The sequence below is a fragment of the Periplaneta americana genome, chromosome 10 (genome assembly GCF_040183065.1).
Source record: "Periplaneta americana isolate PAMFEO1 chromosome 10, P.americana_PAMFEO1_priV1, whole genome shotgun sequence".
Classification (NCBI taxonomy): Eukaryota; Metazoa; Arthropoda; class Insecta; order Blattodea; family Blattidae; genus Periplaneta; species Periplaneta americana.
The window spans coordinates 667,038-693,628 of NC_091126.1; the positions used below are offsets into that span (position 1 = coordinate 667,038).

At 35.6% G+C, this 26,591-nt stretch overlaps 1 protein-coding gene and 1 long non-coding RNA gene across 11 annotated transcripts in view; one reads left to right on the plus strand and one right to left on the minus strand.

Annotated features, from left to right (window-relative positions):
- The window catches only part of Creld (Cysteine rich with EGF like domains), an 88,718-nt gene that overhangs the window by 35,323 nt on the left and 26,804 nt on the right, over positions 1-26,591 (plus strand). Inside the window, exon 9 of one of the 10 annotated variants that reach the window (XM_069836666.1) lies at positions 4,482-4,991. The exons of 4 other annotated variants lie outside the window; for them this stretch is intronic. In XM_069836666.1, coding sequence (XP_069692767.1) covers positions 4,482-4,756 — 275 coding nt within the window. In that variant the 3' untranslated portion in view covers positions 4,757-4,991. Of the gene's footprint in view, positions 1-4,481; positions 4,992-5,550; positions 6,408-18,020; positions 20,817-25,919; positions 26,246-26,591 lie in introns of those variants that run through there. 5 more of the 10 variants (XM_069836665.1, XM_069836670.1, XM_069836669.1 and 2 more) reach the window with 5 other exon arrangements.
- Positions 21,250-26,591, minus strand: part of LOC138707367 (uncharacterized) — a 38,713-nt gene continuing 33,371 nt past the window's right edge. The window contains exon 4 of the long non-coding RNA XR_011334202.1: positions 21,250-25,193. This is a non-coding gene — a long non-coding RNA (uncharacterized lncRNA). The remainder of the gene's footprint in view (positions 25,194-26,591) is intronic.

The window sequence follows — 26,591 nt, forward strand, 5'->3', positions numbered from 1 at the left end:
GTTACTTTGTTGTCATTACATGCACAGATGTTTTAGACAAGGTCATCATGCACACAGAAAGTTGCATTCAATGAAGAATTAAAATAAAATTTTATGCGAATAAAGTGCATAAAGTGCACCTCTCCCTGATATATCGAATTCCAAGTGTGATTGTGATATATTGTTGTTCGAAGTGTGTTCCTCCTTCAGATATATTCCTGCCGACACAAAGAAAACAATAATCACCAATTAGAAATAGGATTCTTTATTCATCAAAGAATAAAATCAGCAGTAAAAAAGGTCGAATTTATCAGTATTTAATGGGCAGATGGTGTGATATCATAGTTATAAATGCTCACGCTTCTACAGAAGAGAAAGACAACTGTATAAAGCAGGCATGCCAGAAATGAGACACTGCATGTGCAGGTCTGTGCGCGCATCATTCAAGTGTTGCTCTTACCAGTTCTTAGCTGGAGGGGTGTTGATTAAATAGGCATTTGGACATTATAAACACACTTAGCAGAAGGAAAAGAAAACACAATTATTATCAGTGTCTGTATTTGATAATTGTAATACAAGAAACATTAGGCTTACTCAGTTATACTTCAAAGTAGTGGTTTGTAAAGCATAATTTATTAATTAATATAATTTATTAACATGATTTTTATAGAGTATTTGAAGAAAAAAATATTGCAGTATTTTCGAAACAAAAAAAAAACGAACACAATATTCATTTTACGTAGTAGGTACTAATTATTTTAAAGTAATAGACTCTATTCCTTCATTGTTCGTCAAGCATTATTATTTATTGGGACCATTTGTACACAAATGTTGAAGAAAATATTATACTCCCAATTCATTACATGCAGTAGAACATTGTGAAGTTTTTACACTGAAATCACTTCTTGCTGTATGTCAATATAAATTAACATTAATATTAATAAATGATATAAATTAAGCTTAGAATTTAAATTCACATATAGTTTATTTAGAAAACTTTTAAAACAAGTATCGACAAGTTGGGAGTGTTCTTGAAAGAAATTAAAAGTGTAGTTCACAAGCTGTAAAGCGACGACATTCTCTTTATGTCAGGTTTAAAGATTTATTAATGTAAGGATATTAACATAATATAGTGTCGTGAGATGGAAAATTTGCCATTATAAATTTTTCAAGAAAATTTTTCCGCCTCGCAAATAGTTGCTTTCTTCTTTCCTTACAACCTCAAGAGCCTCACATGTATTCCTCACTCAATATTCTCATCACTGAACAGCTTATGAAATGGAAGTCATAAGTCGTCTAACCTTGGATGGCTGTGTTAGTACAGACTCCAAAACAACGCCATTTTCAAGTTTGTTTTGCCATGAGAGTACTGATTAAAAAATAAGTGCTGGCAATATCATATTTTGAGAACTTCACTAATCTGATCTAAACCGTTACAAGACTATTACTTCGACATGGGCTGATGAAAGCCTTTCATTTTAAAATAATTATTGTTGGCTGAGGAAGACATAACAATTATATTATATGATTCGTAATTTCTCTTATTCATTATATCTGTGAACTCCTCACTTTATTTTTCATAACGCATTCACAACCACAGCTGAATCAGCACACGCACTGATCTGTGTTACTGAAACAAAAGCTGATCTGCTACTGCAGGTACTGTATAGCCCTGACATGCTCCCCTCCAAGCTGATTCACTCCCTCCAGTTAGGGGAATATGAACTGCGCATCACAAAAAGAAAACTGCACAACATGCAGGGTTTTGGCATGCCTGATATAAAGGATAGCTTCTATGAGGAATTGGAACACACTTTCCATCAGAAATGTAGATATTAAATTAAAATTTTATTGGGGATTTCAATTCTAAAGTAGGATGGGAGGATATTTTTAAACTGACTATTGGAAAAGAGAGCCTACACGTAACTATAGTCGCGTCACTGTTATTTCCGGCGTGAATCTACCCATTTGCTTATGCCCTAGGAAGTGAAGGATCTATAAAATCTAGGTAGGTAGTATCGTTCGCCATTTTTGTTCTTTCGTTGCTGAACTACCAGACAAGGAATCTATTTGCCACACCATTAAACGTTATCATGTCATAGCATCTATGATAATAAATCAAACGGATTGTAATTGAGCAGCAAATATGATCCTCGTGTCTTTCTGCAAATGCCAATGAAAGAACCAAAATGGCGGGCAATTATATTAACTATTTATCGAGTCTTAGGAAGTGCATAATGTCATCAGCAGCGAATGACAAGACACACACGTTTAAATATAGCCAACTTGCAACGTGATTGATTGTCAGAAATAAGAGTGATGGGACTATAGTAATGATAATGGAGTTAGGTTAGTCAACTTTGCCACATCAAAATTTTAATTGTCAAAAGTACAACTTCCCCGCATAAGGATATACATAAATATACTTGGACTTTTCCAAATGGATTGACACACAACCAAATAGATCATATCTTGGTAGATAAAAGAAGACATATTAGTATAATAGACATTCGAACCTTCAGAGGAGCAGACTATGATTTTGACCATAATTTGGTAATTGGAGAATTAAGAGAAAGATTATTAGTTGCCAAGCGAGTAGAGCAACAAGGTAATATTAGGAGATTCAATATTCCGAAATAAGACGCGAAAACTAAGCAACATTATCAGGTCAAAATTCCAAATGAGTTTGTCTCTTTAGGAAGTTTCGACGAATTTGGGGAGTTAGATGTTAATAGCATGTGGGAAAATATCAGAGATAATATCAAAATTGCTGCTGAGCATGAAGATTATTCCATGATATGAGAAAGAAAGAAACGTCGGCCTGGGTGGCGCAATCAGTAGAGTGCTGGCCCTCTGTGTCCGAGCTTGCAGGTTCGATCCAACCCCAGATCGGTGATATTCAAGTGTGTTTAAATGCGACAGGCTCATGTCAGTAGATTTCCTGGCAAAATTCCTGTACACCAGCGACACTGATATAACCTTGGCAGTTGTGTCATTAAATAAAATATTAATTAATTAAGAAGGAAACAGGCAAAATTGAAATTCCTACAGAATTCAGTCCAGGCGAATAGAGGCAATTATTTCAATGAACAATGGGAAGCAAGTCATACATCTGGGAACAAAAAGAGAGATTACTTGAAGGAAAAACTGAATGAGGTAGAAAAAAATAGTAAGAATAAAAACATAAGAGATTTACACTCATGTTTGTGAAAATTGCAACACAAGAAGAATATATTTGATCGTAATGAACTTTATACCACAGATTAGGATTACATGATCTCAGACCGTGAAGCCCCACATGCTGCAATCAGACACTCTATGGAATCAAAGAGTGTCTGGATATGTTACTGCAGAATCTCCCTCCACGTGATTTGTATGAGAGTCCATAAAGCATCAAGAGTGATTGCTGGAGGATCATGATGAATAAGTTGCTGACCAACCATATCCCAGACATGTTCGATGAGCGACATGTCAGGGGAACGTGCAGGCCAGGGTAGCAGTGGTCCCATCATTCTTTGAAGAAGGCTTGCACATGTGGCCGGGCATTGTCCTGCTGAAATGTGGCATGTGGAGTTGCTGTTCAGATTGCCCTTAATCGCTTGTACTATCCCATCACACCTGACATTCATCGACTGTGCTACTCAACAATGCAGGCTGCCAGATTACGGTCACCACAGTAGCGTCTAACACATATGCAGACATCGCTGTACTTGTCCGAAAACATTCATCATGCCAGTGATGGGTGCCACCAGTCCAGCCCCCAGCAGACAGCAGTCAGGTCCACACCATGCCGTGTTCACATTGCGTGGTCCAGTCACTGCATATGACTGGTTCTACACACGCATCACTGTCGTAGCAGCAAGCCGCGGACGATTTGAAATGTCACGGTATGACAAACCTGCTTCCCGGAGACCTATCATTCTGCCCCTGCACCCTTTGACGTCGACGAGGCATACTGGCACTTGCTTTCACGTTTCCACTTTGTTTGATTGATTGAGTTTGGCGTAACACTGACCTTTCTGATCACACATGAGAGGCGCAGCTGCGCCTACATGTATGCTATCTCTTTGCAATCTTAATCACTTCTTGCTGGTACACTGTTCTACACATCCTCCGAGTTTGGATTAATTCGAGCCATTCTTTCTGAGTGTTGCAATTTTCACAAAAGTTAGTGTATATAAGGGCATAAAGGAATTTAAGAAAGGATATCAGGCAAGGGTAAACGTGATCAAAGATGATGACTTGCTTGCAGACTCTCATTCCATCCTGAGCAGATGGAAAAATATTTTGGGCAGCTACTAAATGTACATCGGCCAAATGATCAGGACAAAATTCAAATACAAACTGCTGAGCCATTTGTACCCGAACCCACACTTTCTGAAGTAGAAATTGCGATAGAATAGCTGAAGTCCCCAGGTATCAATCAAATTCCAGCAGAATTAATACTAGAGGGTGGAAGCGCATTATCTATTGAAATTTATAAGGTTGTACTTTCTTTTTAGGAAAAGGAAATCGTGCCAGAACAAGGAAGAAATCCATAATTGTACCTGTCTTTAAGAAAGTGGAAAAGACTAACTGTAGTAACTTTCCAGGAATATCACTTTTGTTGATGATGTACAGAATTTTGTCCAATATTCTTTTGAGAAGATTAACTCCATATGTAGATAAATTATTGGGATTCATCAGTGTGGTTTTAGGTGTAATAGATGGACTATTGATAAGATTTTTTGTATTCGACAGATATTGGAGAAAAAATAGGAGTATAAGAGTACGGTAAATCAGATATTCATAGATTTCAAAAAGGTATGTGACTCGGTTAAGAGAGAAGTTTTATATAATATTCTTATTGAATTTGTTATTCCCAAGAAACTAATTCGTTTAATTAAAATGTGTCTCAGTGAAATGTACAGCAGAGTCCAATTCATTGCGGGCCAAAGCAAAGAGGTGCACTATCACCTTTACTTTTTAACTTTGCTCTAGAATAAACCAGTAGGAAATTGCGGGATAACAGAGAGGGTTTGTAATTGAATGGGTTACCGTCAGCTGGGGTGACTTTGTCTACCATGAGGTGACTTTGTCTCATATCACAGAAAAAAATAAATGTGGCACCATCTCACATTTGTTTTTCAATGAAACAGGTTACTAAAGCCTGATTCCGATATATGACAGAACTAGTTTCAGTATGGAAATTTCAGATTGGACTATGTGGTTCCATATTTGGTCCTACTGGAGCTGTTGTGTTGTTTACATTTTTCAGTGAATTTATTGTGCAGCAAACATCCTATTGCAACAGGTGTCTGAAATTACTTCATTAAGTTGATAAGTCTTTATTTTTATTCCTTAATATGTCTACTTGAAACACCAATGAAAGTTACAATTATTGAGCCAACATTTTAGGTTATTTTGTTGGATTTAGGGAAATGTAGCATTTCCGACAGCGATTTGGGGTGACTGTTTCATCAAAGTTGGCTCAAGTTTTGTATTGAAAATGAATTTAGGTATTTTTGATTTGCATTTATATCCATACATGAATACTAACAAATACTGGTACTTGCTTTTGTCTTCATTTAGGTAGGCCAAGGTATGTACTGATCCATTATGCCTCGCACGTGTATGTGTCCCCAGCAGGTACCAGCCCTACAAAAACTACAATGAAGAAACTTTAAAGAAAGCTGTAGATGATGTCTTAATGAAGCGATTAAGGCAAAGAAAAGCGGCCATAAATTTTGGAATTCCTATAGAATAAACTGAAAAACAGACACACAAAAATACTGGGGGGCCAAATGATTTTCAACGACAGGGAGGAGTAATCATTTGTTGACCATCTTATCAAATTATCTCAGAGTTTAGGTTTCCTGCGGATGTAACTGATTTTAGAATAACTGTGCAATATTGTCTGCAACACAAAGGTGTAAGTGGTCCTAAATTGAAGAACAATACCCCAGCCTCTGATTGGATCAAAAGGTTTCTCCATGATCACCCTGAATTAATGGTGAGGTTTGTGTAAAATATTAAGAAAGGAAGAGCTGGCACCTCAGCAATACAAATGGGAGAGCATTTTGAAGGAAATTGATCCTCCGAGACCTGTGTCGGTGAAGAGGAACAACTATTTTTATGTCCTAGAGTTGAATGATTATTACTGCAAATAATTCCTTTATTATTGTTTGTCTTCCAGTTTTTTATGTCTGCTTTTCTACTCCTCAAATCACTTTAAAAACATGAAAATAAGTGCAACTTTTAATGAAATTGTGTTATTGGTCTAGTTTATATCCTCCACGAACTGAAAATGATGACTTTTTATACATAGAAATTGTCATTGTTTATTGAGTTTTATTTTTATGTGATAATATAGGGGTGATATTGTCTCACTATTTCCTGTAAAGACTTATTCAATGGTTTTTGAGATTCGAGACAAAGTCACCCTAGGTCGAGGTGAGATTGTCCCATTTTTTGGAAAAAATATGTGGACTTAGGAAGTTTCAATAATTTTGAACATTGGTTTTAAATTATTCATTAGACACTAAAGTGTTTGAGAATAATATTCTAAAAATTTACAAAATACTTTTCATGCAATAAAAATGTTTTAAAGAGAAAAAGCTGCTGAAAATGAGACAGAGTCACCTGGTTGACGGTACATTAGCTGCTTGTTTATGCTGATGTTATGAATATGTTGGGAGAAAATCCAAGAAGTTAAGGAAAACACGGGAATTTTACTTGAAGCAAGTAATGAGGCAGATTTGGAAGTAAACCACGAAAAAAACAATTGGAAATTTATCATTTGAGAAGGTGGAAAAATTCAAGCACATTGCAGCAGCAGTAAAAAATATAAATGACACTCAAGAAGAAATTAAACGCAGAATAAGTATGGGAAATGCCTGTTATTATTCATTTGAGAAGTTTTTATTATCCAGTCTGGTCTCGAAAAAGCTGAAAGTTAGAATTTATAAAACAGTTATATTACCGATTGTTCTTTATGGTTGTGAAACTTGGACTGTCACTTTGAGAGAGGAACAGAGGTTAAGGGTGTTCGAGAATAAAATGCTTAGGAAAATACTTGGGGCTAAGAGGGATGAAGTTACAGGAGAATGGAGAAAGTTACACAATGCAGGACTGAATGCATTGTATTCTTTACCTGATATAATTAGGTATATTAAATCCAGACATTTGAGATGGGCAGGGCATGTAGCACATATGGGCGAATCCAGAAATGCATATAGTCTTAGTTGGAAGACCAGAGGGAAAAAGACCTTTGGGGAGGCCGAGACGTAGCTGGGAGGATAATATTAAAATAGATTTGAGGGAGGTGAGATATGATGATAGGGACTGGATTAATCTTGCTCAGGATAGGGACCGATGGCGGGCGTATGTGAGGGCGGCAATGAACCTTCGTGTTTTTTGAAAGCCATTTGTAAGTAAGTAAGTAAGTAACTATGTAACAGAACCACTCAAGCCATTAGGAACGCAAAGCTTATATATTTTCATAATATCTTGAAGGTGGGATCTGACTCCTCCAAATGGGTTTAGGAAATTCCAAGATTCAGGTAGACATGCGAGTTTCCATTTCACAACAGTACATTCAGTAATGTTGGATATGGTCAACAAAGAGCAAACAGTTCACGAATTAGAAAAAACTTTAATTCCTAATAGAGAGAAATTGTTTTCTTTGCTAATGAGTCATTCCATGTCAGATCAACATACGTAGGTACCATTTTCAACCTGATCTCCTTCAGTTTCCAAAAATTTGGTATGCATGTTACTTAATGTAAGAAGTGAACATGTACAGAATAGTAGATCTCTATATGTAAAGTTTTTAAGTTATTGCTTGGTAAAGAAATTTAAAAATGGAAATTTTACATGTACTTTTAACCAGTGTTGTTATAACTTACAAACCAATGAACACACAAAAATTGTTTAGGCTTACCTAAAACATATAAAAGCAGACACCAGATATATAAAGTGGAGTCATAATTTGGTAACTTTATGGTCTTTGTAGACTAACCTATGCTGTTAAATGTACTATTGTTCCAGCAAGACAATCACGTGGGCCTTTTCCATAGGATGTAGTGAAAAATATCATTCAGCATACACTCCAACCCTTTCCGATGGGAATTTAGGTTTACAAAATTCTTTTGATTGGTATATTGTGCTGCATAACAATTTACTGAGAAATAGTCTATGTGTTTAGATTTTGAAAGTTTATGCCATTAAATATCTTTGATAAAGATGCACAACTGCAGTATATAGCTAACATGATTTAAAGTGGCATGTGGACTTCTGAAATAGATGACAAAGGAATCAGTGGCGTGCGGTGACATTCATCGATACCCCAGCAAATTAAAAAAAAAAAAAAAAAACATAAATTTGTTTGGCATAATAGTGAATAAGTGCAATATTAATCATCTTAAATATATTAATATAAATATTTAAAATACTTACATAATGCAGGTATGTTATGGGATAACCGTACGCCAGGAATGAAAGTGCTGTTTTGTTACTTAATGGTGAACTCCATTCTCCTGTCCTGCACAGCAAAGAAACCTACAGTCCTTTCGAAGAATGTGTCCTTTTGCCTGATTTCTTCAAGAAGATCTGCTTCAATTGACAGTAACGCCAGATTTGATAGTCTTTTTTCGCCAGACCTGTTTCTTGAATATGTTTTAATTCGTTTTAATGCTGAGAAAGACCTCTCGACTAAAGCTATAGATACTGGTATTGTACATAATAGTGAAATTAACTTCGAAAGCTGTGGAAAACATGTCGAAATGGATTTGTCTGACATTATTTGTAATAACTCAAATGAGTTTTTTTCTTTAAAATCATCAGCAGCATAGAACACAGTTAGCTCATTTTGCAACCTGACTTCCTCAAAATGGTTACCATAGGCACTAAGTAAGTTAGAGAATTCAATCTGTGGGAACTGCTTTTGATAAATGTCATATTTTCCATTCTCACTTGATATTAGTCCTAAAAAGCCTAAGCTGCCATAGTCTTGGAATCGACTTTCTAGATGGCTGTCAACATTGTCAAATATTTCATAATATATTTGTTTGTAATTCACATTTCTTTTGCATGGTTCTCCGACTTCATCTGCTGTTTCTGCAAAAACAGTTTCAAATTCATTTCTCATGGCAGATATGTTTCTGCGAGTTTCATCTACTTTCTTCCTACAGAAGGCAATGTCAAAAGATTTGCTTTGAAGAATGCTATATAGAACACTAGTAAATGCAAATATTTTGTCAAAAGTTCTCAGCAGTAAACAGAAAGTGAAGTCTCTCAAATTTAGAAGGTAACCCTTTACAGGTGCCAAAATATCTTTCTCAATTTCACTTGAATTGTTTAGCATTGCATCAAACACCTTATATAAGTCATTTCTATGGACATAGACTGTTTTTACGAATCTCTTTGTATAATTCCATCGAGTTGGTGCCACACTAGGTAGCCTCCTCTGTAGAAACGCATCTAGGAACTTGGTTCTCTTGGGTGACCGGGAGAAGAAGGCAGCAATGCCACTCAGAGTACTAAAAAAAAATTTTGCATTCTTTTATGTTATTGACTGTGTTTGATAGTATCAAATTTAGACAGTGCGCATAACAATGTACAAATAACGCCTGTGAATGTGTCTGTTTAATAAGTGCTTGTACCCCGTTTATATGATCTGCCATTGAGACCGCTCCATCATAAGACTGTGCGATTAGTTTGTCATTGCTGTCAAATTCTGTCAAGTATTGTCTTATTAGCTCAGCAATCTCTGGATCTGTGCGATTTTGACTTACATCTTGAAAGCCAATAAACCTTTCTTTTGTTTGGCCATTATGTATGTACCGGAGTACAATGGAAAATTGTGCAGTATTAGAGACATCTGTTGTTTCGCCAACTAAAACTGCAACATAATTGGCTAATTTTATTTCTAATTTTATTTCTTCTAATAAAGATTTGGCTACTGCTTCTATTAGATCATTTTGTATTCTATTAGACACGCCTTTGAATACTGTAGAGGTTTCTAAGTGTGCTTTCAAGAGGGGATCGTATTCTGCAGTATATTTCAGAAGTTCAACATAGTTACCCCTATTAATGGAAGTACTGGATTCATCATGGCCTCTGAATGCAAGTTCTTGCTTGCTTAGAAAACACACAGCATGAATAAATCTCTTAACGAGTTCCCTGTTTTGCTCAACTTTCTTATTATGAGAATTTATTTCATTTTTAAGCTGGTCACTTAGTTGCATGTCAACCCGAACTCTTCCAAAAGAGGCAATTAAATAGGATGCTTTAATGTGCCCAACAGATTGCTCATGAGAAACTGCTGCTTTTGTGAAGCTCCCTAAGTTAATGTCATCTGATTTTGTCCAGCTGGTATTTCTATCTTGGCCAATTCCAACAAAATAGAGAGTTATATTTTCTGCTTCCAGGTAGCCATAATTATTTCTCATAAGAAGAAACTGTAAAATGTCTGGTACAATTTTTAGATTTATGTACCAAATCTGGCAACTCAGGGGTTGGCCTACCTTCCTGTATAATACTCTTCTTTTCTTGAAAAGGCCTCGTTGAAAACGGTCGCTCATGTAGCTTCTCAATTATACACTCCAATATACTCATTTTTCATATAAATTACAAATGTTCTTAATAAAATTAATATAACAACTAGAATATTTCAATGACAGTGCCACAAAGCGAACTGCATTAACTACCTTTAACTACTTCGCGACATGTGTAAATTCTACTGTAAGCGTAAACACAAATTCAAATTGTAGTTGGCCACGCTTACCAAGTTAACAAACTAAATGCAATAAAAGTCAGTCCAGAAATAACTACATTATAAAACATATTAAATAAATTAACTATGTAGGCCTACTGTTTATTAACAAGTTTACATTCCAGCTAAAAGGTAACTTCCAACTTGATACGAGTAAAATATGTTCAATAATATTATCATCAGTATTTTTAAAACCTTCCGGCTACACTATTGGCTATCCTGATCTGATCAATTCACCATTTATACCTCTATGGCTCCACGCCAACGAGCTAGAGAAACTCTAGCTCGTTGCTCCATGCGCTAAGAACAGTGAGCTCTCACTGGCTAAGAATTCTGACGTCACCTAACGCCAGCTTGCAGGATTTCTTACATTATACACGACTAACTCCCCCTCACTCTCTTCCCCGCAAAGCACACCCGAAATATAGAGAGCACATGCGCTAACTCAGCAAATTCAGTATTGCTGGGTCTGGCGAGCTCTCATCTGACAGCACATCATAGTGGATTCGCGCGTGGGAAATTCAAACTAGATTTATGCAACAATGAATATAGTATAGTAAAACAACGGTGTATAGAAATTACTTACCCCAGCAGTGCTGGGGTTGATGGGGTTGACTGCACGCCACTGAAAGGAATAAATGTAGCTTGTGCATTATGCCAATGATAAGTCTGAACCTCATTTGTAGAGTAAAAGAATCTTTTCTGCAAAATCACACAGCACAATATCCTCATTTTGATTAAGAAATTAGAAATGTTGAATAGCTCTGAAAAAGTGACAGAGTTTTTCGAAGAACATGTCCAGAAATTCTTCTGAATCACGACTATCAGGTGCCTTATCGTCACTAACACTGAACTCATCATTTAACATTCTTGTTTGAACTACATCCATTATCTTTTTCTTGGGACATGTTTTCTCTGTTAGCTGCTTCTTCTTGACAGATGATTCTCTTGCAACCTGCGGACTATTATTCAACAGATCAATAGCAATACCTAAAGAACTTGCATCCCCAGATTTATCTCTCTCTCTTATGTCTGTGAATCATTGTTTTCTTTAACTTTGTTGTCTCTACTGGATTTCCTTCTGATTTTGTTAACACCTGCTTCTGCCTTGAAAAACAAACTTTTCCGTTGATATTAGCCCCTTCTATTAAATCTGTCATCCATTGTTGAACAGATCTTAGATTTTTAGAAACATACAAATGTTTCTCCTTCGTATCAAATGGGTTACAGCAGAAATTTTTCTCTCACACTCATTGTTCAAAACTACATTAAATTTAATGAATGTAATATGAACTTTGTTTTCTGTTTTTAATTAATTATCATAGAATAATAATAATTCTGAACTAACTTGGAAAATAAAAAAGAACTCTCAACTCAAACAGAACCGAAGATTGGAATAACAGCTGAGTAATGATGCAGTGAGTGCTGCCATATCTATTTAATTCTGGTTAATTCTAAGAATAGGACTTCTGCAGGATTCCCAATATTAATGATATCTTAAGAGTATTATGTTAATATTTCCCAATGCTGGGGAAAACCTATGTAATACTGTTACCTGGTAGTGCAGGTTACTGTTGGCAGAAACAAAATTTTTAATTACTTGGAAATTATTTAGAATCCCAGCCTGGACATTTTAAGGTATCTTAAGAAAATGTGAGATATTAATGTGAATTTTTTTCATAATTTTAAAATTGTACTGTATTTAAGAAATTCAAGGTCAGAGTTTTGAACACATGATCTTCAAATGTTCAAGGTCATTAAATTGTCGTTATATAAGATTTAAGTCTGTTTCATAAGCTTCAAAATGATATCTTTAAGTGTATTGTGGCTCAGTTACAACAGGAGTTATTTAAATTTTAACATTAACAAGTGAGGTGAAAATCTCTCATTCTTTGAAAATTCAAATACTAATTTAAAAAAAAAAGTATTCGGCAGAGGTCTTCAATACTTCATAAAATTGAATAAAACCCAAAATCTTGAAATCTGGAAAGTTTCACGACCATCCAAGAGAGTCTGTGTTGATTTGACAGGGACTAAAGTAAGAGCAGCAATAAAGCAAAAGGTTGGAAAATGTTAGCATTGTATTATTGAAGAAAATATTGGCCATCATACTGTCAATGCCTCGCTCATAACCTGTGAAAGAAAGCCTTTATCCATCTGATCCCCAAAATTAAAGCCCATTTATGTGCTTTGTCGAAATCTCTGGAACATATTGTTCACAAACTGATGAACTGAACATGCTTTATTTGATGACTACCAATCCAAATTCAAAAATGGACATTGTATGACAACAGCACTATTAAAAGTCAATGAGGATATACATGAAGCCTTGGATGTGCGTAAATTAACATTGCTGACAGTACTTGACTTGAGTAAGGCATTTGATACAGCAGATACAGAACTTCTGTAATGCAAATTAAGACTTCTTAATCTTTCTGAAAACAGGTAAGATTTGAGAATGTTGGGTTTGCAGTGCAAAACCTGCCCTTGTGCAGAACACTATGAATGAAAGAATCTTTTACTTGGTTAGAATACTACCTTCATGAACGTCAACAATGTGTCGTGAAGTCCGGAGGTACTCAGGGTTTGGTGCTCGGACCTTTACTCTTCATGATTTGCATTAATGATGTGCATAAAATGCTAAATCACTGCAGATACCATTGTATGCTGGTGACATACAAATTTATTTGCATTTTCATTCTGATGAGACCAATGAAGCAGCAAATAAAATAAATGAAGATTTGGATTCTATTTCACTGTGGGCACATAAATTTGGACTAAGGTTAAATCGCGAGCAGTCATAATGGGACATAATCTTCTACGTAGCACTCTTTGATAGCAGTACTATATCAAACATAAAGTTAAAGGGATTATTTTTAATACAGTGATACAGTTAAAAACCTTGGTATTTTTATAGATAGAGATCAAAATTGGAACACTTATACTCCACTCTATGTTTCATATGAAAGAATTTCTACCATTTAGTCTAAAAAATTATTTAAAAGCTTGTAATGCCCCATTTCAATTATTGTGATTTCTTGTTAGCTGATGTAAGTTCACCTTTAGTTTAGAGACTGCAGTGTGTATACAATCTATCTGCAGCACCGATACTTGTAAATTTGACTATATAATGCCTTCCCTCTGTGTCTGAGGGAACAAAAAACAATACATTCACCGTCTCTTCTTTTTAAAATCATGCATACTTTTACTCCAAATTATCTGCTTTTACACTTTCAATTTCTTACAACTCTATGAAACTGGCATCAAGATTTTCTTTCAGTCCCTCCTCACAGAGAAGAAGTACCTTGCCTCTGGAATCCTTTACCTAATGACATCAGGAATTGCCAGACATCAAAATTCTAAATTTACTGCTGGTTGAGTTTCCCCAGAATATTACACCATAGATCATAAGGGAATGAAAGTGTGCATAATAGAGAGATTGAGCAGAATTCAGACCTGATATTTTTGTTACTGAGCATAAAGCAAAACACACATTACTTATTATAGAGATATATTAATTTGTCCTACAGAATTTATCTGTAATACTGACACTTAATTTTTCTCCTAAAATATTAATATGTTACTTAGTTTTTTGCCAATTTAAACATTGATCTAATCAAACACCCAGAAAATTAGTTTCATGTACATATTCTATTGTTGTATCCTGGTAAATGATGCTAGGTTGGTTTGAGGCAATTGAAAAGAGATTGCTACAGTTTTTTCTTTGTTTACTATTACTCTATTTGTTTTGAATCACTTAACTAATTTATTTATTGTGTCTTTTGTGTTTAATTCAATATTATTTTTATTTTCTCCTGTCATGAAAATACTAGTGTCTTCAGCAAAAGAGTTAATTTTGTGTGAGTGAAATGGAAGTCTAAATCATTGATATATGTTAAGAACAATATTGGTCCAAGAATAGTTCCTTGCAGCACTCCATATTTAACATGCTTCTCACGTGATAATTTACTAACAGTCTTTTTGTCTACATAAGTGATTTCTACAACTTGTCTGCGATTTTGTAGATATTAATTGAACCAATTTAAGGCTAACCCTCTAATTCCAAATGCTTGTAGCTTTTCTAGTAAGATAATGTGATCTATGACATCAAAAGCTTTTGATAAATCTAGAAACAGTCCTATACAGTGAAACCTCTCATTTACGGACATCGAAGGGACGTAACAATCTGTCCACATCTGGGAGGTGTCCTTTATTGGGAGGGAGGCTCTCCAATGTAACAGTAAATTTATAATATGCATTATATATTCCTTCACGCTTTAAATGAAATGTATTACTGTAGTTTAATTCTAAATATAGTGTACTACAGTAAATTCTTTGCAACTTTGAATTACAGTAGAGAAGACCGAAAAAGGAAAATACAGTACTGTGCCTTGCAATTTTATTCTAGGTCTACAGTTATGCAGTACTGTAATTTACAGTTTTCAACTTAATCTTTACGTTCAGGTGCCATGTCTCTTGAAACAGAACAACTGATTGAAGTGAAGAGAATAATAATACTAACCCATCATGTGTCAAATACAATTTCATGATTGTGGAAACCTTGGACCCATCAGACAGGTCAAATTTTATGACTCTGTTTTTCCACCCACTTCCAACTAATAAGGGGTAGCCGGTTGGGCTAGTGGTAGCCTTTATTGTCTTCTTTCATGTTAAGGAATTTCTGTACAGTTCTAAAAACTAAAATTTTCCATTTTTGTAACACATTAGGTCTTGAAAACAAAGTTCTGTCCGCAGTCAGGAGGTAAAGCAAGCTTTAGGACTGTGAAACAGCTGTCCTTGTCATCTGTCCATATTTGAGGAGTGTCCATATCTTGGGGGTGTACATAAGGAGAGGTTTCACTGTAGTTACATCTTTCTTATCTACAGACTCATACACATTTTTAAGAAATTCTGTTATGGCAGTGTTTGTAGGTTTCCCTTGGAAAAATCCATGTTGAGTGTCTGTTACAATATTATACTTTTTCATGAATGCTGCAAGTCTTAGAATGCATAACTTTTTCTAATATTTTTGAGAAGCTGAAAAGTAGAGGTACTGGTCTATAATTTTGTACTAATTTTTCGGAACCTTTATCATGTAACAGCTTTACTTTGCTATTTGAACAGTTCTGGAAAATGGCCTGTACTTAATGATAGATTTACTACCCAGCATAATGGATGTACAATGTGCTTATAGCAATTTTTAATGATATATTCAGTAATGATATGATTTTTTTATTCTTAAATTTCTTATAATTGATATAATTTCATCTACTGTTTCTGGTGCCAGAAAAATTGTACTACTGTACTGTTCTTCGAAACTCGGTTTACAACCATTTCTTTATTGGGTAAACTATTTCAGCTACCTCTTTAGGATCTGATACAATACTATCATCATAATTTATTTCGTAGTTCCTAATGGTGATTTCCTCTTTTCCTATTTCTTGCTTAATGACATCCCACATAGTTTTGGATTTATTACTTGATAGCATTATGTATTTTTCATTGTGTAACTTTAGTATATATTTTCTATAATACTCTTTAAAATTTTCTGATAGGCCTACATGTCCCGCTTTCATAATTTCATGAAGGTACTTTGGTCTTTTACTAGATACCTTTATGCCTAATGTGATCCATTTAGTCTTTTGCTGCTGTTCTTTAACCCCAATTTTTGGCATTGCTGTCTGGTAGGCCTAGTAGTAAATAAAGGTTTCTGCAAAGTTCTTTGTAGCTGAGTCTAGTGTTGGTTCATTGAAAACACCTTTCCAGGAGTTTGAAAGTCTCATGGGAGATTCATTGTCAGGTTTCATAGCAGAAATGTTTCTTCAACACTTAGAAAATCAACACATTCCGAATATACAACAACAACATAGTATTAAGACAAACCTTCGATATGTTGATGATACCTTAATAATACATAATGGTACTTTACAATCAGAATCTATTGTCAATACCTTTAATAGTCTACATCCTAAAATAAACTTTACATATGAAGAAGAACAAAATAGAAGCATCAATTTTCTTGACCTAACTATTAAAATAAATAAATCTAAATTTCTCTATAACATTTTTCGGAAGCCCATGTCTATTAATTACACCATACACCAAACATCCAATCATCCATACTCTCATAAACTTTGTAAATTCAGATATTTGGTTTACCGTTTGATAAACACACCTCTTAATAAAAAAGCTTACTCAGCAGAATATAAGTACATAATACAATTGGCTGCAGAAAATGGTTTTAATAAGAACACGATCCAGAACTTCATTCGGAATAGAATTGCAAATTAAAAAACAAGGTGTCCACTACCTTACAACCTACAGATTCTAAAAAAGCTACAGTTTGGAACCCCATGACATACATAGGGAAAATCAATAATCAACTATCGGCTTGTTTAAAAGAGAAAACATAAATGAAGAGTCCGCTGCAAGAATGATGGATGTCACTTTCTTATCGAAAATAAACCAATACTCTCAATGCATAGCTTAAGACATATAGAATGTACATAGAGAGTTGTATGGCATTAATGCTGATAGTCATTGTCCAGCAATGATCGGAAAATCACAGTTAAGCTTTGAGCACTAAGCATTTCAAACTTTCAATTCCTTCTCCTGAAAAATGTATTCCAAATGACATCCATCATTCTTGCAGTGGACTCTTCAAATATTACATATAAAACCAATAATAAATTAAACAGCATAATTCCCAATAGAATTAGGAATAACAATAAACATTAACACAGTGGCATTTACCAATTAGACTGTACAAATTGCAATATGAAATATATAGGTCAGACTAAAAAGAATTTTCTAACCAGGTTCAAAGAACAGAAATCTGATTTCTTCAATAGTAGAAACAAATCAAAATTTGCTACACACTTGATTAATATAGGCCACGAACTTAACTGTGTTCATAATACATTGAAAATTTTGAAAATAGTGAATGACCCACAACTTATTAATACAGCAGAAGAGTATTTCAGTGCCAAAAACTATAATCATAATACACAATTACTTAATGAACAGATTCCGAACTTTCAGAACCCCCTATACCTCATCACAGAATAACCATTCATCGAGTAGTTTTGCCAAGCTATTTCCTTTCGCTTCCTGTCCACATCATATAAGGTACACTTGATCAATCACATTTGTATCGCAGCGATGAGATGACCTCAACATCTGGATACATCAACCTCTTATGTGTTGTGAGTATTAATATAAAGCATTAGTCATGCTTTTATCTTTTTCAAATTACATTACATACAAACATCTTTTTGGTTAATTTCAGATATTTTTGCAACTCATCGCTACGAGCGACTGAAAAAACACGTACAATATCCACATCTCAAAGACTTCGCCTGTTAGAACATTGCATTACATACGGATACATTCTGTCGTTTTAAACTTTTAGATATTTTAAATTTAATTTTAAATATTGGTACACAGTTTGTTATTAGAACATTTATGGAATTAATCCAAGTGTGGTCTTTTTCTACAAGATTATTTAACTCATTATATTGTATGCTGTTATGACAGAGCCAAACTTATGCTCTTGCATAATGAGCATGCATGTTTTTGTAATGCATATATGTGTTCATTTATTGTATAGCCATCACCTGGTTCAATTCTGTTTGCTTTTATTGTATCACCTGAAGATGACTTTTATATAAGTCGAAAATATTCGTGAAATATAACTTAATGTGATGTGTGAAATATACAATTTAATGTGATGTGACAGAATTCATTCTGTACTTACACTTCGATAAGTTGCTGACTGAAATCATATAACCTTTTCTATTATTATTATTATTATTATTATTATTATTATTATTATTATTATTATTATTATTATTATTACTTTTCCAGGAGGTGATTTAGATACTGAATATTTGTTTTGGTACAAGTTCTAATAATTCCATATAAATTGTCTGTTGCCTCCTCGTTTCTGAGTACTACTGTATTTCTGGTAGTATTTGAGCAAAGTGGATTTATTCAATATGACCTGATCAATTGCAGAGACTTTCCCATTTGCTACTCTTGTTGGTGAATCTATTACAGCTTTTAGTCCATAAGAATTTAGCATAGTCTGGAATTTTATATTGGTGTTACTATTTAGAAATTCAATGTTTAAATCACCGATGATTATTAACATCTTGTTTCCTCATTGACAAGGGAAGTACCCCAGCTCCAACGGCTAAAACCGAATGTAAATGCGTTTAATATACACAGCTGTGCTTGTTCTACCACCCATCAAGGTTATTTATCTGTAAAACTCCGCAGTCGTGTACAATCAATGATTGAAGAATAACGAATCTAATGACTAGAGAAGCACAAATTGCAGAAGAAACAACACCGTGTAACAGAAAGTTATGATCCACAAAATACATAAATGAGGTATTATGTGGCAAGAAGCTACACGGTATTTGCTTTAAATAATATAAAAAGTCAGTTCAAACATTAAACCGCTATAAATATTATAATATGAGATAGGGAAAAAACAAAAACATCACAGTGTTGGGCAAACAACGGGGTTTACAAAACATTGGGAAGATTTCCGCCGTTCTCTTGTTCAACGTACAGCTTTCTGTCTGCTACACCATGCACAGCATTTTGCAGATAATATCTTGGAATATTGGCAATTTCTTGCGAGATGGCATCTTTCAGTTGCAATAGGGTTGTTGGATGTGTGAGGAAAACTCATTTATTAAGGTAACCCCACAACCAAAAGTCGGCCGGATTGAAATCTAGAGATCGCGGAGGCCACATGGTTGAAACGTTCCTACTGATGACTTTGGTCGGAAAAAGAACCTTAATTGCGATTGTTAACTCCACCATTAATTATTTTAGTAGGTTATTTTACGACGCTTTATCAATATCTTAGTTTATTTAGCGTCTGAATGAGATGAAGGTGATAATGCCGGTGAAATGAGTCCGGGGTCCAGCACCGAAAGTTACCCAGCATTTGCTCATATTGAGTTGAAGGAAAACCCCAGAAAAAACCTCAACCAGGTAACTTGACCTAACCGGGAATCGAACCCGGGCCACCTGGTTTCCTGTCCAGACGCGCTAACCGTTACTCTAAAGGTGTGGACAATAATGGAATAAGACAGATTGTTACAGTAAAGAGAGAGCACTACTACAGCATGTTACAGAACTTCGTCATCCCTAGCCTGAGGAATCACGAAATGGAAAACATAATCTTCGTGCAAGATGGCGCTTCACCCCACATCTTTATCCCTGAAAAAGAATTCATTACACAGATGTTTGGCGATCGTGTCATCAGTAGGCATTTTCCAACAATGTGACCTCCGCGATCTCCAGATTTCAATCTGGCCGACTTTTGGTTGTGGGGTTACCTTAAAGAACGAGTTTTCCTCACACATCCAACAACCCTACTGCAACTGAAAGGTGCCATCTCGCAAGAAATTGCCAATATTCCAAGACATTATCTGCAAAATGCTGTGCATGGTGTAGCAGACAGAATGCTGTACGTTGAACAAGAGAACGGCGGAAATCTTTCTAGTGTTTCGTAAACCCCGTTGTTTGCCCAACACTGTGATGTTTTTGTTTTTTCTCTATCTCATATTATAATATTTATAGCGGTTTAATGTTTGAACTGACTTTTTATATTATTTAAAGCAAATACCGTGTAGCTTCTTGCCACATAATACCTCATTTATGTATTTTGTGGATCATAACTTTCTGTTACACGGTGTTGTTTCTTCTGCAATTTGTGCTTCTCTAGTCATTAGATTTGTTATTCTTCAATCATTGATTGTACACGACTGCGGAGTTTTACAGATAAATAATCTTGATGGGTGGTAGAACAAGCACAGCTCTGTATTTTAAATGCATTTACACTCGGTTTTAGCCGTTCGAGCTGGGGTACTTCCCTTGTGAGTACATTGATTATGATATCTAATTTTTTTGTTAATTTTTCTGTATCACAACTTGCAGATCTGTAAATGCAAATTATAAAGGTTTCACTATACTGGTTTCAGAATGTTCTATGATATTCATGTTTTCGAATTTGATGTACTCTTTTGCTTGTATATTATTTTTGACTTAAATGCATGAACCCCCATGTTTCTTTTCTGATCTACAGAATATGCTAGAATCCTGTTTTTCTAGCCAGTGTTCAGTAATACATTAATATACCTATATTCTGTAGTTTATTAACTAACATATTTTCAGTGTTCAGTTTTTTATTTCATCGGCTCTGAACATTTTGGTGGAATACACTTACTTAAAGATTTACAAAATCTCAGCGCATTTTTAGAATTACCTGTTGTATCTTTATTTATGAAAAATCAATGCTTAGCTTTTGTGGTGGTTTTCTGTTTCTGCATGAAGTACGAGTTCTGGGAAGTTCTTCTTGCTTGGTCACAGTTGTAGCCTGGTGGTCTTTCGCTACGTCGTTTGCTGACTCCACCTCCTGGTTGATTCTCAGCTGAAGTTCTTCTTGCCTCGTCACAATTGTAGCCTGATGATGAGTTACTATGTTGTTTGATGAGTCCTCTTCCGGTTGATTCTCAGCTGAAGTTCTTCTTGCCTCATCACCAGGGAAAGGGATTTGGAGTATTATAAAGAATGGTGAAACGTAGTATAGATATTCGTAGCTCACTGACTGTCAAGCGAGCTGCTTCACAGAGCATGGACTAGTACAGTACACTTTGTACAAACTTACACACAACGTGCTATAAATGTATTTCAGAATAAACAAATGGAATAGTTTGACATATAGTGACCTACATACATAATCTGCATTCCTTTTTTAACTATATGTGCTTTTCTTGGCAACGCAACAAGACAGCAATAAACAACATTACAAATATCAACCTCTGCATCTTCGCCTGTCAGTGGACATATTGATGGCTGATAGACAGTTGTCTTCTGTATGGAACTCGCCTCTGAATATGTGTGTTTTTCTGTCAGGAGCGTGTTAAATTAAAACCTTTATTTACAATATCATGAAATATGATAATATGTATACAACGTATAATTACTACAGTATTTAAAATATATGCAATATACTACAATATTTACAATATAGCCTAATACAGTATCATTAAATGTTGAACAAAATGTAGAACCAAACGAAATGGCATTTTCAATTAATGCTATGTTTTGTTGATGAAACAATTATTCCTGCAGTGCCTTATTATAATAAATTGTAAATATTATTTTCAATTTTTCAAAATACAACTTTGCTCTGTTGCAAGGAAGGAAATTTTTTAACATGGAAAAACTCCGCTCTACATCTAGGAGAGACAATTGGAAAGTACTTGAAACAAGATACGTCAATTAAATTCACATGTTGGATGATGTCATTGGGACACATCCTTGTTAGTACATCTGAAATCCGACTAAGAATACCGTACCCATCATTTTTAATCAAACCTCTGTCATTTTTTCGCCAACACGTTTTCCTATTTCACCTTTTACTGCACTCAGTTTATTTACAATAGTCCTCATCATATTTATTTCCTCAACTAGTTCCACTCCTGACTTTCCTAATTGAATAATGGCATCCGGTAAATATCCAAAATTTGTCTTAATATCCATGACTTCTTTCTCGATTTTTCTATCATTTAACAGTTCCTGGTGTATTTGAATCGAGCGGCGTCATCAAGATCGAAAGACTGGACACTTTCTTCACAGATTTGAGGTGATGTGCGTAATAATTGCAAGCTTCTAACCATGACCCCCAGCTCTCAAGAACTGGACGTGGGGGAAGCGACAATTTAGGGAATTGTTTCCTGAATTTTGATACTCGATCTGGAGCTTTTACAAATACAGGCTAGTCTTTCAATTTTGTATTGTTATTTGGTTTCACTTTCGGCATTGTACCTGCACTTCACTACTCTGAACTGCAAACCTGCATGTTGAAGTTCTTATGCGACAACTGTCCCGTTCACCTGTTGTTGACGTGCAGAGAGGTGCGAGTATGTCATGGATGGGAGGAGTTGGTATAAAGGGTTGTAAACAAATGGCTGTGTAGATGCCAATACTAGCTTTTACTACTCCAAATTCCGTTCCCTACTCATCATGATTGTAGCCTGGTGATGTGTTACTATGTTGTTTGATGAGTCCTCTTCCGGTTGATTCTCATCTGAAGTTCTTCTTGCCTCGTCACGATTGTAGCCTGGTGATGTGTTACTATGTTGTTTGATGAGTCCTCTTCCGGTTGATTCTCATCTGAAGTTCTTCTTGCCTCGTCACGATTGTAGCCTGGTGATGTGTTACTATGTTGTTTGATGAGTCCTCTTCCAGTTGATTCTCATCTGAAGTTCTTCTTGCCTCATCACGATTGTAGCCTGGTGATGAGTTATTTTGTTGTTTGATGAGTCCTCTTCCGGTTGATTCTCACCTGAAGTTCTTCTTGCCTTGTCACAATTGTAGCCTGGTGATGAGTTACTATGTTGTTTGATGAGTCCTCTTCCGGTTGATTCTCATCTGAAGTTCTTCTTGCCTTGTCACGATTGTAGCCTGGTGATAAGTTACTATGTTGTTTGATGAGTCCTCTTCCAGTTGATTCTCATCTGAAGTTCTTCTTGCCTCGTCACAATTGTAGCCTGGTGATGAGTTACTATGTTGTTTGATGAGTCCTCTTCCGGTTGATTCTCATCTGAAGTTCTTGCCTCGTCACGATTGTAGCCTGGTGATGTGTTACTATGTTGTTTGATGAGTCCTCTGCTGGTTGATTCTCATCTGAAGTTCTTCTTGCCTCGTCACGATTGTAGCGTGGTGATGTGTTACTATGTTGTTTGATGAGTCCTCTTCCTGTTGATTCTCAGCTGAAGTTCTTCTTGCCTCGTCATGATTGTAGCCTGGTGATGTGTTACTATGTTGTTTGATGAGTCCTCTTCCGGTTGATTCTCAGCTGAAGTTCTTCTTGCCTCATCACGATTGTAACCTGGTGATGAGTTACTATGTTGTTTGATGAGTCCTCTTCCAGTTGATTCTCAGCTAAAGTTCTTCTTGCCTCGTCACGATTGTAGCCTGGTGATGTGTTACTATGTTGTTTGATGAGTCCTCTTCCGGTTGATTCTCATCTGAAGTTCTTCTTGCCTCGTCACGATTGTAGCCTGGTGATGTGTTACTATGTTGTTTGATGAGTCCTCTTCCAGTTGATTCTCATCTGAAGTTCTTCTTGCCTCATCACAATTGTAGCCTGGTGATGAGTTACTATGTTGTTTGATGAGTCCTCTTCTGGTTGATTCTCATCTTAAGTTCTTCTTGCCTCATCACAATTGTAGCCTGGTGATGAGTTACTATGTTGTTTGATGAGTCCTCTTCCAGTTGATTCTCATCTGAAGTTCTTCTTGCCTCATCACAATTGTAGCCTGGTGATGAGTTACTATGTTGTTTGATGAGTCCTCTTCCGGTTGATTCTCATCTTAAGTTCTTCTTGCCTCATCACAATTGTAGCCTGGTGATGAGTTACTATGTTGTTTGATGAGTCCTCTTCTGGTTGATTCTCATCTGAAGTTCTTCTTGCCTCATCACGATTGTAGCCTGGTGATGAGTTATTTTGTTGTTTGATGAGTCCTCTTCCGGTTGATTCTCACCTGAAGTTCTTCTTGCCTTGTCACAATTGTAGCCTGGTGATGAGTTACTATGTTGTTTGATGAGTCCTCTTCCGGTTGATTCTCATCTGAAGTTCTTCTTGCCTTGTCACGATTGTAGCCTGGTGATAAGTTACTATGTTGTTTGATGAGTCCTCTTCCAGTTGATTCTCATCTGAAGTTCTTCTTGCCTCGTCACAATTGTAGCCTGGTGATGAGTTACTATGTTGTTTGATGAGTCCTCTTCCAGTTGATTCTCATCTGAAGTTCTTCTTGCCTCGTCATGATTGTAGCCTGGTGATAAGTTTCTATGTTGTTTGATGAGTCCTCTTCCGGTTGATTCTCATCTGAAGTTCTTGCCTCGTCACGATTGTAGCCTGGTGATGTGTTACTATGTTGTTTGATGAGTCCTCTGCTGGTTGATTCTCATCTGAAGTTCTTGCCTCGTCACGATTGTAGCGTGGTGATGTGTTACTATGTTGTTTGATGAGTCCTCTTCCTGTTGATTCTCAGCTGAAGTTCTTCTTGCCTCGTCATGATTGTAGCCTGGTGATGTGTTACTATGTTGTTTGATGAGTCCTCTTCCGGTTGATTCTCAGCTGAAGTTCTTCTTGCCTCATCACGATTGTAACCTGGTGATGAGTTACTATGTTGTTTGATGAGTCCTCTTCCAGTTGATTCTCAGCTAAAGTTCTTCTTGCCTCGTCATGATTGTAGCCTGGTGATGAGTTACTATGTTGTTTGATGAGTCCTCTTCCGGTTGATTCTCATCTGAAGTTCTTCTTGCCTCATCACGATTGTAGCCTGGTGATGAGTTACTATGTTGTTTGATGAGTCCTCTTCTGGTTGATTCTCACCTGAAGTTCTTATTGCCTTGTCACTGTTGTAATTACCTAGGGAACAGAACTTCATGAAGATCAAAATTATTATGAAATAAGAGGCACAATTTTAAAATTTGAATTACATTGCCTTATAATAACAATTTTATGGTTGTCATGCAAAAAAATTCTTGATTTTATTGAATTTTTCAAACAAATATACAGGAATCTAACACAACTCAGGTTCATACTAATAGAAGACAAAGCTTATTTTCTTACGAAAAAGTGTAATGCAAGGTTCCCCATTATCCCCAAGTCTATAATCTCGCAACTGATCACCTGTTCCGAAAATTAACTCATGGCAGCATAGTGGTTGTTCAGAAGAACCACAGTTTTCTTTTTTTCTCTACAAATATAGCATAGGTGTTCCACCTCTCGAGGCTGCATAGAGGTGTCATCTGTGTTCAATGTGCAAATTGGCACTGTGCCTGAACGATAAAAAGAAGTGTTTTAAATTGTATCATCAAAAGTAATGAACGAATGGTGTATCTGAACTATAAAAAGAGGAACATTAATTATACATTTGTAAAACCATTGTAAATGTCACATTATGTTATATCAAAATCCTACTGTGGCATAGTGGTCGCTCAGAGTAACCATAATTTTTTTTTTTTTTAATTGTGTGCAAAGTTAAAATTTTGAAGAAGAAAAAATTGATCGAAGCTCTGTTATGATCCATGATATGAAAAACATACAAAATTGTAATTTTGTTTTCATTTTTTGGCTTATTGTGCTGCAAAGGATTAAGTGAACAGGAAGATTCTGATCAGTATGGATAGTACGCAGTTTAAGACAACTTGCAACCAACAACAATCATGGGATTTATTGATGGTACATGATCACTGGTAAAACAAAGGAGTCAGCTACTGAGCTGACCTACATGGCTCTTCAGAGATTCAAAGGATTTGACCTTCACATCAACCTAAAAAAATCTGTGTTTATTGACATTATAAAGGGTAAAATAAAAAAAAAACATGAATTGGAAATCTTGCCTAATTTTAAAATTAGATGTGTATCATCAGACGAAAGCATAAAAATCCTTGGATTAAATTTTTCTGATGCAAGTACTTACATACTTACTTATGACTTTTAAGGAACCTGGAGGTTCATTGCCGCCCTCACATAAGCCCACCATCGTTCCCTATACTGTGCAAGATTAAACAAGTCTCTATCATCATATCCCACCTCCCTCAAATCCATTTTAATATTATCCTCCCATCTATGTCTCGGCCTCCCCAACAGTCTTTTTCCTCCGGCCTCCCAACTAACACGCTATATGCAATGCTAAAATATTTAAATCGTAAGCTTGACCTCCATAGTTGCACCCTGACCAGAAATTTAATGTTCTTAATTTTTCTACCTGCCCTATCATAATTTACTACTTATTTTCTGTGCCATTGGAAAAACTTCCTG